The 16,371-nt window shown below is 42.8% G+C and overlaps 1 protein-coding gene across 4 annotated transcripts in view; it reads right to left on the bottom strand.

The window, feature by feature from the left end:
• herc2 (HECT and RLD domain containing E3 ubiquitin protein ligase 2) overlaps positions 1–15,176 on the bottom strand; it is a 44,061-nt gene extending 28,885 nt beyond the window's left edge. For 2 of the 4 annotated variants that reach the window (XM_035177609.2, XM_035177611.2), the window contains exons 1-24: positions 15,014–15,176; positions 13,903–14,011; positions 12,623–12,716; positions 12,329–12,457; positions 10,275–10,497; positions 8,057–8,157; positions 6,187–6,328; positions 5,617–5,721; positions 5,328–5,499; positions 4,892–5,065; positions 4,307–4,495; positions 4,052–4,203; positions 3,391–3,548; positions 3,166–3,279; positions 2,811–3,062; positions 2,536–2,729; positions 2,258–2,458; positions 1,886–2,114; positions 1,633–1,757; positions 1,205–1,383; positions 931–1,115; positions 682–837; positions 396–581; positions 31–207 (exon numbers count right to left, since the gene is read on the bottom strand). In XM_035177609.2, the coding sequence (XP_035033500.1) occupies positions 31–207; positions 396–581; positions 682–837; positions 931–1,115; positions 1,205–1,383; positions 1,633–1,757; positions 1,886–2,114; positions 2,258–2,458; positions 2,536–2,729; positions 2,811–3,062; positions 3,166–3,279; positions 3,391–3,548; positions 4,052–4,203; positions 4,307–4,495; positions 4,892–5,065; positions 5,328–5,499; positions 5,617–5,721; positions 6,187–6,328; positions 8,057–8,157; positions 10,275–10,497; positions 12,329–12,457; positions 12,623–12,716; positions 13,903–14,011; positions 15,014–15,063 (3,796 nt within the window). In that variant the 5' untranslated portion in view covers positions 15,064–15,176. The remainder of the gene's footprint in view (positions 1–30; positions 208–395; positions 582–681; positions 838–930; positions 1,116–1,204; positions 1,384–1,632; positions 1,758–1,885; positions 2,115–2,257; positions 2,459–2,535; positions 2,730–2,810; positions 3,063–3,165; positions 3,280–3,390; positions 3,549–4,051; positions 4,204–4,306; positions 4,496–4,891; positions 5,066–5,327; positions 5,500–5,616; positions 5,722–6,186; positions 6,329–8,056; positions 8,158–10,274; positions 10,498–12,328; positions 12,458–12,622; positions 12,717–13,902; positions 14,012–15,013) is intronic. The other 2 variants (XM_035177612.2, XM_035177610.2) reach the window with 2 other exon arrangements.
• Between the last annotated feature and the right edge of the window lie 1,195 nt (positions 15,177–16,371).

Here is a 16,371-nt window from a genome sequence, read left to right as displayed (position 1 = left end):
ACACAATAAAGGTTTATTTTTTATCATTACCCAGGATACTGTTTCCTGTTAACGACTGGGACTGAGCCTGGAAGTCCTTGATGTCATAGACCTTTCCATCTATTACTGTCCAGAAACCACCGTCTTTGTTGTGATTCTCCAGGTCAGCCTTGCGGATGAGGGAAACTTCTTCATTGTTCTTGGAACTTTGACCTGTGAAGAAGGACCCTGCCACAGCAGAATAAGAGCTAGTTACGCTCAAATCATAATAGTGTGAATAACCATCAAATTTATAATCTTGATCCTAATAAATCCACTTCAGGGACAAGTAAGATAAGCCATTTTCAGGGAGGAAATGTGGAGGATCTCCGGAGTTAAGTACATGTCTGAGAGCAGCTATACTGTCAGTGTTTTACCCATAATGCCTGGCCATGCCAGATCCTCATTATCGTCCCTCTCATATCCTGGAGCCAGGTGATTGAAACGGTCGAGGTGCTCAAGGAGTCCAGCAAGGAGAGGGATAGAACCAGTCTCCTGCATCAGACCTGCATCAATGGTGAGGAGGAGGACGATGGACACCACCAACTCAGGCAGAAGGACTCCTACAAGTGAAAAGACAGAAAGCCATCTATAAGAGTCGAACGAGCGTTTTAAAAGATGTAATTCTCATCCTGCACACACATTTCTGCAAGAGGAAATTACCAGTTAGATCTCCTTCAATAACACGAGAGACTTCAGCAAAATGGCGGCGACCAGTAGAGGCAATACTTGTCGCCACTGGGAGGATGTCTCCAATGTGCGTACATAAAAGAGCTATGTATTTCTTTAACAGGGAACCAACACCGAGAAGCTCTGGATCTGCAAAAACAGAGGAATCAAATGTTTCTTATATAAAACCTTTTTTAAACCAGGATGAGTACAGAAAGCATTTGGGTAGAAAGAATGACTCACTGTATCCATTCACATTCTCTGTGCCACTGACTCCCAGGTAGAGTTTGCTGACAAGCAGCCTCTGGAAGCGCAGCAGCAGGTCGAGAGATGCAGAACGTTCCTTGCTGACATGCTCTGCCTCTAAATAGTTGGATATGCGGCAAGCAACATCCTTCAACCTTGCGATGGTCTGGGAAGCAATGTTCCTGGAGAAACCAAGATGTAAATCTGTTGGAAGGCAGTGAGGGGTTATGCTGTACAGTCTACACTATAAATTCAGGCACAGCGCATTCACCTCAACAGCTGCTGTACAAGTTGCACTAGAGGCAGGCTTTGTTTCCCTGCTGACTCGTAGATGCCGGTGTTGATGAGGTCTTTGTCCAGCATGGTGCGACAACGATGCATGGTGGAGGCATTGGCCTCCTGCTCATCGATCTCCTTCTCTTTCTGAGCCTCCTTCTTGGCTTCAATATCCTGTCATGAGAAACATGAGTGGGAAAAACAAAGAGGGAAAAAACAGAATAACAGTTATTTGCAAACAGAAATCTGTCATTAATTTACCACGAGTCTATTGTAGCTCTGTTTTGAATAGACCAAATAGCTGACTGAAAAATAACCTTGAAACCTGGCTTTTGGGGTCTTTCAAATTCAATCAGCCTCTCAGGCCAAAGGAAAATCTTCATCTACATTTTGTAAAAGAGTAGAGTGATAACACACACGGACCTGTATCTCAGCAGTGATGGCTGCATTCAGTGCAGATTCCAACCCTCCATCAGCCATTAAGCTGCTGACCAGCAGGTCGATCATGAAGCGACGTCCCGCACTCACACTCATCTCATTTCCAGATGCTGAAATAAATACATAAAACTTCAATCTACCCAGCCCCATCTTGTCTTCTGTGCACATGAAAATTAACAGAATTAATGGACTACCAAGTGTTTCATCAGTATTAGCAAATGTTGTGATTTGCACTCACCAGCATTAGGCAGAAGTGAGGATAATGCCCTCGCTCTTTCCTCCGCAGTGGGCAGCAGCACTGACCAGCCACTTTGGAGGACAGCTTGGGCAGCTGCTTGCACAGTATTGAGCACCCCAGCATTGCTAGCTAATACTACCACTGTTTGTTTCAGGTTGTTGAGCAGCACACTGCCAAGCCCTAATCCCAACTCCTCTGGATTTACCTGGTTACTGATGGCCGCATGGAGCTATGGACAGAGAGGGAAGATTTCAGAAGGGTCATCTGCTGTTGTTTTTATGACAAACTGAGATGTTAGAAATAACGAGGCAGAGTCATGTGGTAAACTCTGCGTTAGAGAAGGGTCTGATCTGTTGACAGACCCCTGCCTACCTGGAGCCTGAGCAGGTTGAGTGTGGCTACTACCATACACTCCTTCTCCTGCGGGGGAGGCCAGTCTGAGCTGCCATCCATTCCCTCGCTGACCTGCCTCAGGAGCAGGTCCAGCTGCTCAAAGGACATGGGACATACGTCCACTACGAAGGGCACACGCTGCCCAACAGACCACTCTGAGCATGAGGACCAGGCAAAGCTCTGAAAACAAACAAATACTCGGTGTTGAATCTATCTACACTCATTATAACTATTGAAAAGACAGTCCTGTATATTACCTGTCCTGGGCCACAGGAGATCCCCACAATTTGTTTGGAGTTGAGCCCTGGCAGCGCCTTGGGCTGCTTCTTGTTAGAAAAGAGTGTATCAAAGTGCTGGAGTTTATCGTTGCTGCCCCAACTGTGCACCTCTCCATCGTCTGTCAGGGCTAAGCAGTGGGTAGATCCCACAGCAACATCCACAACTTTCTTCCCTGATTGCATACAAAAAAGACAGAAATCAGTATTTGCATTTTAAAAGCTACTGACGATTTGCATTTTTATAGGCGACTCACCCTCTAAACTGTCGAGTAACTTTGGATAGCGGACGTGCTCATCAGTGCCATGACCGAGTCGTTGATTGTCTCCTTTTCCCCAGGTGTACACTTGGCCATCTTTGGTGAGGGCCACTGAAAACTGGCTGCCGCAGCACACCTTCACTATGTCCAGGTCCTGAAGCTTCTCCACAAGTTTGGGTGTCTTGCAGCCGTCACTGCCTCCTCGGCCCAGTTTGCCATAGTCTCCATCCCCCCAGGACCAAACCTGACCTATGGAAAAAATAGTAGGTGAATTATAAACAATACTGTAATAGTTTGGGTAATGCTGCAGGTTTCTATGGTGAGAGTTCCAGCCAACAACCACTATTCTTACCATTTTCTGTCACAGCAAGTGTTTGTGCATCACCACTTCCACATGCCACATCCACCACCTTCAGTCCCTTCAGTGCTGTCACCAGCATGGGCGTAGTCTGATCCTCGCTAGAGCCTAAAACCAGATCAAATGACGAACCGATTTTCATAGATTTATCACACACACCAACAGGAATTATATCAAAGCAAGGCAGTGTACTGCAGGTTCAGTGGAGATGGAACTCACCGTGGCCCAGTCGGCCATAGTTCCCTCTGCCCCACGTGTAGAGCTCTCCATCAGCCGTGACGGCAGCGCTGTATGTGCTTCCGCAAGCAATATGGACCACGTGCTTTCCTGTCTGTTTCCCATTGAAGGCTGTGATCACTGCAGGCTCTTCAAGATACCTGATAGAGACAGAGATGATAGAGCACTGAAATACTTTTCCCAAATTGTTTTAATAATTTTGGGAAAAAACAATAGGCCTTTAAGTAACCTTCATTTTGGTGAAAGGTTTATATTTTTAGGAATTATTAATAACACAAATTCTATTTATAAAACTGTCAATTTTTTATGTTTTCATTCTTGTCTAAAACAGAGATATTCAGGTCAGCTCAGCTCTTTTGATCTATAAAGCATAAAACATTGATACGAATGTCCTAGATTTGGGAAATAATGTTCACATATAGTGAAATATGTTTTCACCATCTGGTTGATCAAAAATGTAATGGAGCTAAATCTGCTTTTTGTGAATGTCACTTACAAAGTCCTGTATCAAAGAAGCGATTTGAAATACATTCTCTCTCTCTCTCTCTCTAATTATTTTATATTATGTGACAAGGGGGAAACATCAAACTGGATGACCTCTGAGGAATTGAAATATCAACCAGGGTATTCTCATGTAACTTACGTTGTGTCTCCATGTCCAAGGCGGCCACCATCACCGCAGCCCCAGGAGAACACCTCCCCGTTGGCTGACAGGGCCAAGTAGTGCTGCCCGTCAGGATGAGCTGCGAGCTTCACAATCTTTCTGGAGCTCAGAAAGTGCATCAGAATAGGAGCCTGCAACATAATAATTTAGTGACTTAATCTATAGCAGAATAAAGGATGTTTATTAGGCAGGTGTAGATTGCTTGACAGAAAATAACTGCATTACACAACTGACCAGGGTTGTGCTCTTGTAGTTCTGAGTGTAGACAGCACTGCTGCGGGACAGGATGAGAAAGCCCTTCTCTGAACAGACGATTTGTGTGACTCCGAGGCTGGACAGGGCTTTGCACTGAATGGGTCCACTTAGATTGGGATAAAGCTTCCACCCCAACAGGCCCCATGCAATCACCTCCTGTAAGGATCCCTGGGAAAAAAACAAAGTCAGAGAAGGAAACAAAGTCAGTCACATGATTGTTTGCTGTGACTTCTCCTCTAGCAAAAATACCTGACCATGAAAATTTAATTTTTTATGCCATACAAGTGTTATTTGTTTATGGTTATGTGTTTTACATAACCATCACATTTGATTAACTGCTGTTCCTACTTTTTCCCACAAAAGGATTCTTACTTGGGTTTAGTCTGAGGGTGACCATGTTTATCCCACCATACTAATACCAGTTAATAGGGGGCACATCACAGGCATACAGTAACTAGCACAAAGATCATTAAACAATCATGAAATTCCAGAAGTAGCATAACATGCCATAACAAAAATTAACAAATCTGTTAACTTTTGCCACTAAATAAAAAGAGTCTTCACCTTGTGTGACGTGGGAGAGTTGCACTGTGGAGGGCTGCAAGGAGAAGCCAAGCGATCCAGGTGGGCCATGATCACAACGGCTGTTTGGCGAAGGTCAATGGCTAAGTCGTTATCCTGAGGCAAGGTCAAGTAGCGCAGGAAACTCTCATTTGGACTCAAAGGTGCTGTCAGGATCTGGAAATCACAGAAATTAACCACAGAGAACTAATTAGATTTTATTCTCAATCGGGAATAGGGGGACAGAGATCCATGTATTTGAAAAAAGGGTGAAAGCAAGACCCTAGTTAAGCAACACACCTCAAACATTTTGTTTGAAAGGATTCTTGTTTTCTCATAGTCTTATTTTAAAATTATACAGAAAAAGGACACTGCTCCATTTCCAATATTTGTTTGGTATAGATCTGAACTGCTAGTGAGATATAGAGGAAGTTTTCACCTCAGCTTCCTCTTCAGGAATGGGCTCTTCCTTGCTGGTGTGTATGTTCTGAAAGCGCTGCAGGAGGGGTAGTAGAGGAGCGCTGGTTCCCTGGGTGGAGCGCTCGTTGTCCATCTCTCTTGTGCCACTTTCCCACAGACGCAGCAGTAACAGAACAGCAGACAACAGCTGACTGGAAAAACATGAAGATGAGAGGGCAAAGTGAGCAGTGAAGAAGAAGTGCATTTCAACTGCAGTGTGATACGAGGATAACAAATAAACAGTTGGAGACTGGAGAGTGTGTGGTTACCTGAGAGTGCCCCTCTGCACAGCCAGCTCCAGCAGGATGGCCAGGACTAGGTGCTGGTCCTGTAGAGGAATGTTGCCTTTGGTGGCGGCACTTCCATGTACGTCACTAGTCCCAAAAAGAGACAAGCATTGGGAATCATCAAGATGATCATATATTTATATATTTTAGTACTAAAGTACAGTAGCAACTGACCATAAAAAACAGGGGATGCCAGTGTAGAATGTTTTTCCGGACACTCATAACAACACCAGTGATACTGATCACACCAGACATTGAAGAAGTAAAGGCCTGTGTTGCATGCAGTGTTTCCATAACTCCCATACCCACACCTAGACTGTGTCGGCTCACTCATATTAACTTGATCTCCAACTTGGTGTTTTGCACCGTTGCTTTATTGTAGATTTCCATTTTGTTTTGAACACATCTGAGCAGAGAATCTGCTGCTGCGATGTTCATGTGTGAAAGACAAACTCCGGAGAAAGTCCAGACCTCATTCTGCAGATATTCTCCAGAGTTAATGTCTGAAAACGTGTAACACTGGTCAGGACAACAACCCTAGAAAAAACAAACCTGAGGAACTTGGTGGCTCTCTCAACAACCTCCAGCCACACTGATGACACAGTTCCCTCATCAAACAGTGTGGCCTCTGGCAGAGCTCGCAGGGCATCCAGAGACTCCTGGAGAAGCTCACTGCAAAGATCTGCATCATCTCCTGAAACAAAGCACAAATGTTTTCCATTTTATAAATTGAATGTAGCATTTATACAGTGCATAACATAAAGGTTACCCTGAGATATAAACATTATAAACAGTTTAACAGACCTAGTCACCGCACAAATGTGGAATTTATAGCATTTTTGATTTACAATATATTCCTAAATCTAAAATTAAAAAGCAGTTAATGCACATAAGCATATAATGACACATACATTGCAACTGACCACAAGTTGGTCCAAAACAGATTTCCTTAGTATTTAGGGAAATGGTATAGGATAACTATTTTTAAATCACTTATTCAATCTGAGATACTCGCTGAATGAGAGCCCATTCCATCCTGCATGAATTTATGGGATATAACCTTCAAGCAGCAAATTTCACCAGCAACCGATCAAATTGACTGTTTCTGGTCTTGTCTGTTACAGTCCCACTAAAAATCTCTTCATATCTCCCAAGCATTTGGACAAATATTCACTCAGCAGGTGGTGAATGAAAGAGCACATTGTTACACTTCTGTTGTTCTTGCAGTGTATTCCAGGAACACAGCTAGACTGAGGATGAGAGGCTTAGGAGTGAGTGTGTGTGCACTGCTCATATTACAGGAAGGCTACAGACAAGAGGCCGGCTCTTTGTTCCGACCCAGTCCCTGTGGATAGGCGGCTCTCAACCTCACATCAGTGCATGATTAAAAAAAAACAGCATCTGTACTTGCAAAGCTGACAATGAAGAACTTTTAAACAAACACAGCTGCTGCCAAAGCCGGTAATTATTTGATTTGATCAGAATACGTCATAGTCTGAAGTGTTGTTGCGCTGGACTGTTTTACTAGAATACATTATGTTAAACTACATTAAAGGTTCAGTGTGTAGAATTTAGTGACATCTTATGGTGTATTTGCATGTTGCAACTGAATACCCCTCACCTCCCCCTCCTGTTCCAAACATCAACAAGAGCCTTCAGTTGTCCTAAAACCTCAAAAGGTGTTTAGTTTGTCCAGTCTGGGCTACTGTAAAAAAACATGGCGGCCTCCGTAGAGAGGACCTGCTCCTGATGTAAATATACAGTATGTAAATATAAAGGACCCTTTCTAGGATAAAGACAATTTAGATGAAACACACTAGTGAAAACATCATTGGATTTATTATATATTCAATTTCTGCCAATAGATCCCTTTCAGCTAAAATATCTTACACACTGAACCTTTAAGTAAACCCTGAAATGAAAAATGTATACATTTTTAAACACCTATGACAAACATTGATAACTGATAGTTCCAAATCTATCCACCTTTTTATTTTCAGCTGCATGAAGTTCCAGCTGCATGAAGATTCAGAGCTACATGTAACCAAATGATAACTTTTCAGGTTAAATAGATTCACATCAAAGAGCGTTGTTTTTCCAACATGACACCCAGGCTCTGTCCTGCATTAACTCCTGCAGTCCTTCAACCCGTGGACACCACAAACCCAACATATTTTGCAATGCGATATTTTTAGCAGTAGCAGTAGCTAAAAACATTGCATTGCGAAATATGTTACTTAAAACAGAGCATTGCGAAATATGTTGGGTTCATAGTATCCACGAGTTCATTACTATGGTCAGCTTGTAAAATGGTGCAACACATTCATCAACAGCTGTTGAGCAAATATCCATTACTATGACAGCAGTCATCATTACTAAGGGGCCAAAGGTCTTCACTCTTAGAGTATCATCAAATTCTTACCTGATCTCCAGGCCCGACGCAGGAAGGCAAAGGCAAAAGAGAGAGCTGCCCTGGAGCCGACTCTGGCTAAACCTTCAACGCCTTTACTGACTGGACGAGGGCTGAAATAACAAAGTCAACAACAATGGGATCAACTCAAATTGTGTCCATTCTTCAGTGACATTCAAAGTATTTAAATGCTGACAAACTCGTTCACATATGAACAAGTGCGGAACACATTAGAACACTAGACAACAAGGAAGTGCTACATATAGTATATTATACACACAAGATACATCCTGGCGTGTGCTAAACTGAGACGGCCCTCCTTGCTGTCTCTGAGCAACTTCACACTGCTAGAGCAGCCTCTCTCTCCTCTGTCCTTATCTTTCTAGACCTCTCTGCTGCATTTGACACAGTGAACCACCAGATCCTTACTTCCTCCCTTCAGGACCTGGGTGTCTCAGGCTCTGCTCTCTCCCTGCTCTCATCCTACCTCAATGACCGCACTTATCGGGTAACTTGGAGAGGATCTGTGCCTGAACCTTGTCCTCTCACTACTGGGGTCCCTCAAGGTTCCGTCCTGGGTCCCCTCCTCTTCTCTCTGTACACCAACTCTCTCGGCTCTGTCATTCACTCACATGGCTTTTCCTACCATAGCTATGCTGATGACACCCAACTAATCCTCTCTTTTCCACAATCTGAAACACAGGTAGCAGCACGAATCTCTGCCTGTCTGACTGACACCTCTCAGTGGATGTCTGCACACCACCTGAAAATTAACCTTGACAAACCTCCCACCCATGACCTGACTATTAACTTTGACAACTCCGTGTTAACCCCCACTCAGACTGCTAGGAACCTGGGTGTGACACTCGACAGCCAACTCTCCCTTACTGCCAACATTACTGTAACAACACGTTCCTGTCGATTCAGGCTGTACAACATCAGGAGAATTCGCCACCTTCTCACTCAGAAGGCGGTGCAGGTTCTGGTCCAGGCCCTGGTCATCTCACGCCTAGACTACTGTAACTCCCTCCTGGCAGGTCTACCTGCTAGTGCCATCCGACCTCTGCAGCTCATTCAGAATGCAGCAGCTCGACTGGTTTTTAACCTACCTAAATTCACTCACACTACTCCGCTCCTCCGCTCCCGTCACTGGTTACCAGTGGCTGCCCGCATCCGTTTCAAAACATTAGTACTTCCGTACCGTGCTGCGAACGGATCGGGTCCAGTCTACATCCAGGACATGGTCAAACGTTACACCCCAGCCCGTTCACTCCGCTCTGCTTCGGCCAATCGGCTTGTTGCTCCCTCACTGCGAGCTAAACACTCATCAAAATCACGACTGTTTGCTGTCCTGGCTCCTAAATGGTGGAATGAGCTCCCCATTGACATCCGGACATCAGAAAGTTTACACATCTTCCGCCGCTAACTAAAAACACACCTCTTCCGACTATACCTTGAATAACATTTTTAAACTAACAATTTAGTAGCACTTAAATGGCACTTAATTATAGCACTTTGTAGTTTTGCTTTTTTGAAGAAATTGTACTTTCTCTATTCTTGTTTTTCTGGGTTTGTACCCTCATGGTTGAATGCACTTATTGTAAGTCGCTTTGGATAAAAGCGTCAGCTAAATGAAATGTAATGTAATGCTAAAGAGGAAACATGGATTTGAGATTTACAGCTGTATGCCTCCGCCAACCAGTCAAATTGCAGTTAGAGCTACATATAATTCAGCTACATTAGTACAGTCTAGCTGCTTTCAGACATGGACTTAACTTCAGGCCGATCACATTGTTTGTGTGTGAGTATGTATGTATGTATGTATGTGTATGTGTGTGTGTGTGTGTGTGTGTGTGTGTGTGTGTGTGTGAGAGAGAGAGAGAGTGAGTTTTTGCCATCTTTTGCGATACGTCTAGTGCACACGTTGATATGGCGTTGATATATTTTCGATATATCATGCAGCCCGACAGCATTCTTCATATTTGAAATGCAAAGTCCAGGTAATGTCCCGACCCAATGGTCCAGACATTATCCAGGTGAAAACAGCTTATGAGAGCAGGAAGCTGGGTTCATCCTGGACACATCACCAGTCATCACAGGACTAACCACTTGCACACTTGCAGTCAAATCTCTGATTCATCTAACCTTCAACATTCCTGCTGTGAGGTGGCAGAAGTAACCACAGATACAACACACTAATCTATAGCTACGTTTATTTGATTTTTTTTACCTCTTATTGTCAGCAGCAGGCAGTTGTGGGCTGGGGGCCGTCTTCCAGCGGACCTCATATTTCTCCTCCATCATGCTGTGGCTCAGAGAGATGAGGTAGCGCTCCAGGATGACCAGGCGCTGGCGCAGGCGTTGGGCAGAAAGAGTGCTTTTGGCCATTAGAGCGGAGAGCTTCTGTTGATCGTCCACCAGGACCATCAGACAATCCTTCAATTCAATCTCATCTAGACACACAGGAAAATGAGCAATGGAAAAAATTATCATCCACAACAATTAAACAAGTACAAAACAATTCACAATAAATCTAAATTGCCCAGTTATGTTACTTTTCCTTTATGATTAGACAAGCCAGATACATTTTCATTGTATTATTAAGCTATTTATTTTCCATCAAGGTTTTACTTCTGAAATATGCAAGTGATTTTGAGAAAGTTGCCCAAAATACATGAAAAGTGAATGCCGAGAATATACGAGCAATTTATATTATCCCAGGCTTTCAGCATGGTTAACAAAAGACAAAACAAAAACATCACGCGAGTTTGTTTGACCTTAAAGAATAAGTGTCTACTGTGCTGTAAAAAGGATTCCACACAACCCACAAAAAACATTTTGATATCAAATAATTTTAAAATAACAAAACATAACAAAATATTTTTCCATTCTATTAACATGCTGCTTAATTTTAATTATTTAAAATTCAATGCTGCGTTAAATTTTGTGTATTTCACTCTAAAGTTTAAAAGAACCAGGGATTTTTAAGTTAACATGTGCACAGATAGTTGCATTATATACTTCAATAAATGATGAAATGACTAATTACATTTTTAAAAGAGCATCTCATCATCGTCACATCGCAGTACTTAATAACACCAAGAACAAAAACAGTGTTACATAAAGGGTCCTGTGATACTGAGATTATCACTTGTAGACCTCACCGAAAAGAAAGCTAACACACCATATTTAAAATTCCCCCCCACTAGCCTTCATCACAACTAGTCCTTTGTTCTGATTTGGTTCAGGAGAAAATGCTTTATTATGTGTCTACACAGAAGCGCTGCAGGGAAGACAAGAAGGGCCAAAATAGCCAGTCGCAAATCCACTTAAGCTTTATATAAGCCAGACTGGCCTGAGGTTGTATGAGCCTCATAAGAGTCAGCTGTGCTCGGCTGTCAAGACAGATATGTATCCCAGTCAGACAAAGTCGCTTGCTATTTATTATACATTATCAAACCTAAAAAGTTACTTGTGCTATAGAAGTATTACATTCAAAGAGGTTGATTAATTCAGAAAGGTTGATTTCATATGCAAAAGAGTAAATCAGAGTAAATCTGCCATGTGTCCCTGGACCATCCTAATTTCAAAACAATAGCCTGGGTCTGGGCTGTAACTGCTGAGGTCGACATATTACAGATTTCTGAGCGCTCAGTGGAAAAGCAGCAAGTATGTTGTTTGAACTTAAAGCATCAATGACTTGGTCATGTAGTGATCCAGTTACACACACTGTACAATCACACCTGTGTGATTTCTGTGCTCAGTCCACACGATAACAGAAAAGTAGCCAAGCAGCTAGAAGCAAAGCCAAAATTCATAAGGCAGTAGACCATCCCCCGACCCAATACTTATCTGACACCAACACAACACTGTCCCACCCACTCCCTCTAGTAAACACAGCTTGGGTGAGAGACACTACCCCTCACTGGACCACATTATGACACCTACCAAGATTACTCTCCGGAGGGGTAAAAATAACCTCTCACTCCTGCGGCCTGCAAGTTGTCATTTAAGAGTTTCCACAACTCACGTGACAGCAAAACATGTGCACATCAGCAGGGCCTGACAGACTTCACACTAATAAATACAGATGATGACCATGTGTCGAAATGGTCAATGCATCTAGTCAACATCTAGGTGTTGTGAAACCATGAGATTAGTGACCCTACTTGGAAACAAAAAGGTGTAACATAACAAGACCTATACCAGGAAAACAGGGACACATTGTAGTTTGCAGCAACAGCATTCATTGTAGGTTTCACTCGCTTCAGGGTGCACGCTCACCTGGTTGCCGCCCCCAGTCCCAGGACTCAATGATGGAGTGATGGACAGATGCTGCCGTCTCCTCCTCTTCTTTCTTTTCTTTGTCGTTGGGTTCATCCTTCTTCTGAGTTCCAAAGCAGTCGCAATCTTCTAAGAGCGGAAAGAAAAAAAAAAATTACACATCAACTTCGCTCCCATCAGCAAGTTGTGTTTGTGTTTAAATGTACCATGTTATCATAAACAGATGGCAGCAGCATGTGAAGCTGTCAGAAACATAAGAGGCTAAATGAATAGTGTAATCTCACAGTGACAGACCTGGGTGAGCTGATTCTTCTCCGTTGAATGTTATCTCCTCATCTTTTACCATTTCATTCCACATCTCACTTAGTCCCTCTGGAGAAAACGCCCGCTGTCAAAGGAAGTCAGAAACCGAAAATCAGTCGACACTTTTAAGTGTTAATTTATATTCACATCTTTATGCGAGTGTTTGCTCTGAAAATTCTGCATAAATGTGTCAGTGACAGGTACCATCACTGTTTGATGAATTTACTGAAATAATTGCAGCTGAAATAGATCTAATGTGACCAGTGATTATTCCTTAAAAACAATGTGTTTTCTGTATTATGTATTAATAAACCAAAATGAATTAAAACAAACTACTACCAAAGATAATAAACACAGAGTACAAAACATGTGCATGATCCCCATAATCTAAATGATTCAAGGGTACATCTGCAGTAACATTATGTGTCATTGCCTTAGTGTGACACCATTCATCCACAGCTTTGCTTTACTAAGATGTACTCTCAAGTGAAAAGCCAGCTCTTCCTTTCCAGGATCTAATGTCTTAAATGTCAAAAACATGTTAGGTCACCAACGACATTAGACCAGACACTAAAGGTACCTTCAGCACTGCAGAGTGCAACTTACAGGAAAACATTGACACCCTTCCTTTATTTCATTCCTCATTTGGTAGTGTAAACTAATTTTCTAGTCCAGACAGGCTGCAGATGGTGGAGGTGAGAGCAGCCAGCTTGTACCACAGTCTGTTGTGTAGTATGAGAGTCAATTCAGTCTCACAGCCACCTCTATATTCATCATAAAACCCATCTCAGAAATTACCTCCAACATGAGTTTGTTTTCACAACAAAGATCTTCATTTACAATAATACAGTTTTACCTGCTATGTAATTACAGGATACTAACTGCACATCAAAAGCAATAATCATCTTTGCAAGCGGCTTGATACACGACAGTGGCTGCAGACATGTCTTCAGAGATCATGTGTTTCAGTTTATTACACACCTGAGCACATGCAACCCAGGTAATAAGCATCAGATAAAACTTGTTTTAGGGAAAAAAGGATAATACATGACATTTATCAGCCTCAACATAATGCAACACACCCTCACTGACAACAGTGGGGAATGAAGCTGTTTGCCCTAAGGATGTGTATAAAATAGAACAGTAATAGAATTTGTCTAACTTGAAATAAGTGTCACTTCACCTCTGTCTCATCTGACTGAACCCACAAACGTACATGCAGTCATATCAATGTCATATCAAAATGTCAGTCATTAACAGGAAACATGTACCTGTAAGTCTATCTTCAGCCATTTATCATGAAATCTCATCTGAGCATCGAGGCTAAAAGACGGAGAAGGCATCTTCCCCTCCCCTCTCCTGGCTGCAAACGCAGCCAGCCTGCAAGATTAAAGAGACGAAAACTGTGTTAAAGCACAAATTCACAAACCCACAGTTGGATGACATTTAGATAGTGATGAGTGACATTCTTAAGTGACTGCAGATCAATGAGGGCTGAGCTCATTAAAACAAAGTGACTGTAAGGAACACGTTTCTAGTATCACTTGATTTAGATCAAATACAAGTTGAACACAATCTATTTTAAGATAAAGACTCACAGTAACGTTCAGTAGAAAACAGGTGAACTCTCCCAGTCAGGGAAAAGAAACATGACAAACCAGTGTCATCACTCAAGTGTAAACAAAAGGGAACACCGACACGATTCTTTAGAAACACACGACTAAATCATTACAATCTTCAGTGCTGAGTCTTGAAATACTCAAACTAAATGTATGCAGCATCTACATTACGTGTGATTTCATTTAATCATGAATTTTTCTGTTAATGCAACGTTACAATTCATGCTCCATAGGCTCTCCACCTTTTCCGGCTGTATAAACACAGTAATGTTTTGTATGACTCTCTACACAACATCCCTGTGACGTGTAGGTTAAACCCTGCATTAGCTTCTTTTAGATGTTTAACGCTGAGGCCACAGATGTGTCCAGAACTATAACGACACATGAGACCATCGCAGAAAACGACACTATCTTAGCTTTGCGAGCTAGCAAGGACACGGTCTCCATCCACCTTCACTACGTGGTAATAACATAATTATCACATATAACGACCCACACAAACCGACCCCCCCCCCCAACGCCTCCTCTCGCGCACTGACACCGCACCACTGCGCTCATAACGCAGCAGCTAACGCAAGGGAAGGCTCGCGTTAGCTCTGTGGCTACAGGCTAACAACTTAGCCTGCTCCACAGCTAATACCAACACGGCGTTAGCGGGCTGCAGCAGCTCCGCTCGCACACGGTGACATGACAGTGCACCGAGCAGCGTCAGCCGCACTCCGCGCAGTCGACGGGCCGCAGGTCGGACTGAAGCAGCGAGTACCTGCAGTCTCTGCTCGGGCTCCTCTCGTCCCCTCTGCTGCTCTGCTGCATCACTCAGTCCTTCATCATGGCTGTGATTGACAGCTCCACTGAGGCACGAGGCATGGAAACAATTTACGTAGTCGTAGCTGGAGGGTTGAACGCGACTGATGCGGACCGACACAGCCCGGTGAGGCGGGGCTTCTGGTGCGAGGCGGTCCGCCTGGCACTAGCAGTCTAACCCCGCCCACTCGTGTTGACCGGTGTTGTAAACTGTGCGCTCCTTTTGGATTCGAGGCGGGACTTGGTTGGGGCGGGGTTGGACAACAAACATCCGGCTAGAGGGCGCTGTTGTGTCCAGGAGCGGGTGGAGGGGTTTAGTTATTGTTTCATATGGTGTTTGATGGTTGTTTAACTCTACACTTTATTTATTTCACAATCACAATCATGTAAAGTGCCATAACATTACAACTTAATTGAATGACATTTATTTTATTTAAATATTGTATAATTTGTCTGCTGTCTGTCTGCTGTTATTGTAAATCTATTCTTTGTTATGACACTTTCACGTATTTATCCCATTCGATTTAATGTGGAAAGTTAAGGTCTACTTCAGTACAGGCATAGTATTTTAACTATCTATCTATCTATCTATCTATCTGTCTATCTGTCTATCTATCTATCTATCTATCTATCTATATATATATATATCTGTCTGTGTGCCATTTGTCTGTCTGTCTGTCAGTGAGTCAGTGAGTCAGTCAGTCAGTCTGTCTGTCTGTCTGTCTGTCTGTCTGTCTGTCTGTCTATCTATCTATCTATCTGTCCATCTACAAACCTGCTAAAAAGAAGAAGAAAAAAAGTCCTTTGAGCATTTAATGCCTTGCTCAAAAGCACTCCAGCAGCAAGTCTAACATAATGTCTATCTTTTTAACTTAGTCCTTGTTTAGCGGTTGGATTCATTTTCATTTTCATACCAGTTGCAATCCCCCAAATATATATAAATATATATATATGTAATATATATGTATAACCCATTTATTTACGCCACAACACTGACAATGTTGTTCACCATCATCATTGTGATTTTAGCACATAAGAACCAGTGCATATTCCAATTCATCACAGTCCAGCTACCATTGGCAAATCTAGTTTAACACAGTGTAATCAACCATCCGATCACACAGGCCTCCTCCTCATCACCCGTTTACCCTTGTGCTCCACCCAGCGTTCAAGTAATATATCACATGATCGGGGTTCTGCATGGACATCCAATAATACAAACAAAAGTGTATTATGGCTTCAACAGTAGTGTGGGGTTTGTGTGATGTGACAGCCTCTGGAGCGTCAGTGTGACATTAGGAACTCTCTGTATCAGAC

Source organism: Hippoglossus stenolepis, chromosome 14 (assembly GCF_022539355.2).
Source record: "Hippoglossus stenolepis isolate QCI-W04-F060 chromosome 14, HSTE1.2, whole genome shotgun sequence".
Lineage (NCBI taxonomy): Eukaryota > Metazoa > Chordata > Actinopteri > Pleuronectiformes > Pleuronectidae > Hippoglossus > Hippoglossus stenolepis.
The sequence above is the reverse complement of the archived record's forward strand: the minus strand, read 5'-3'. Positions and strand labels throughout refer to the sequence as shown.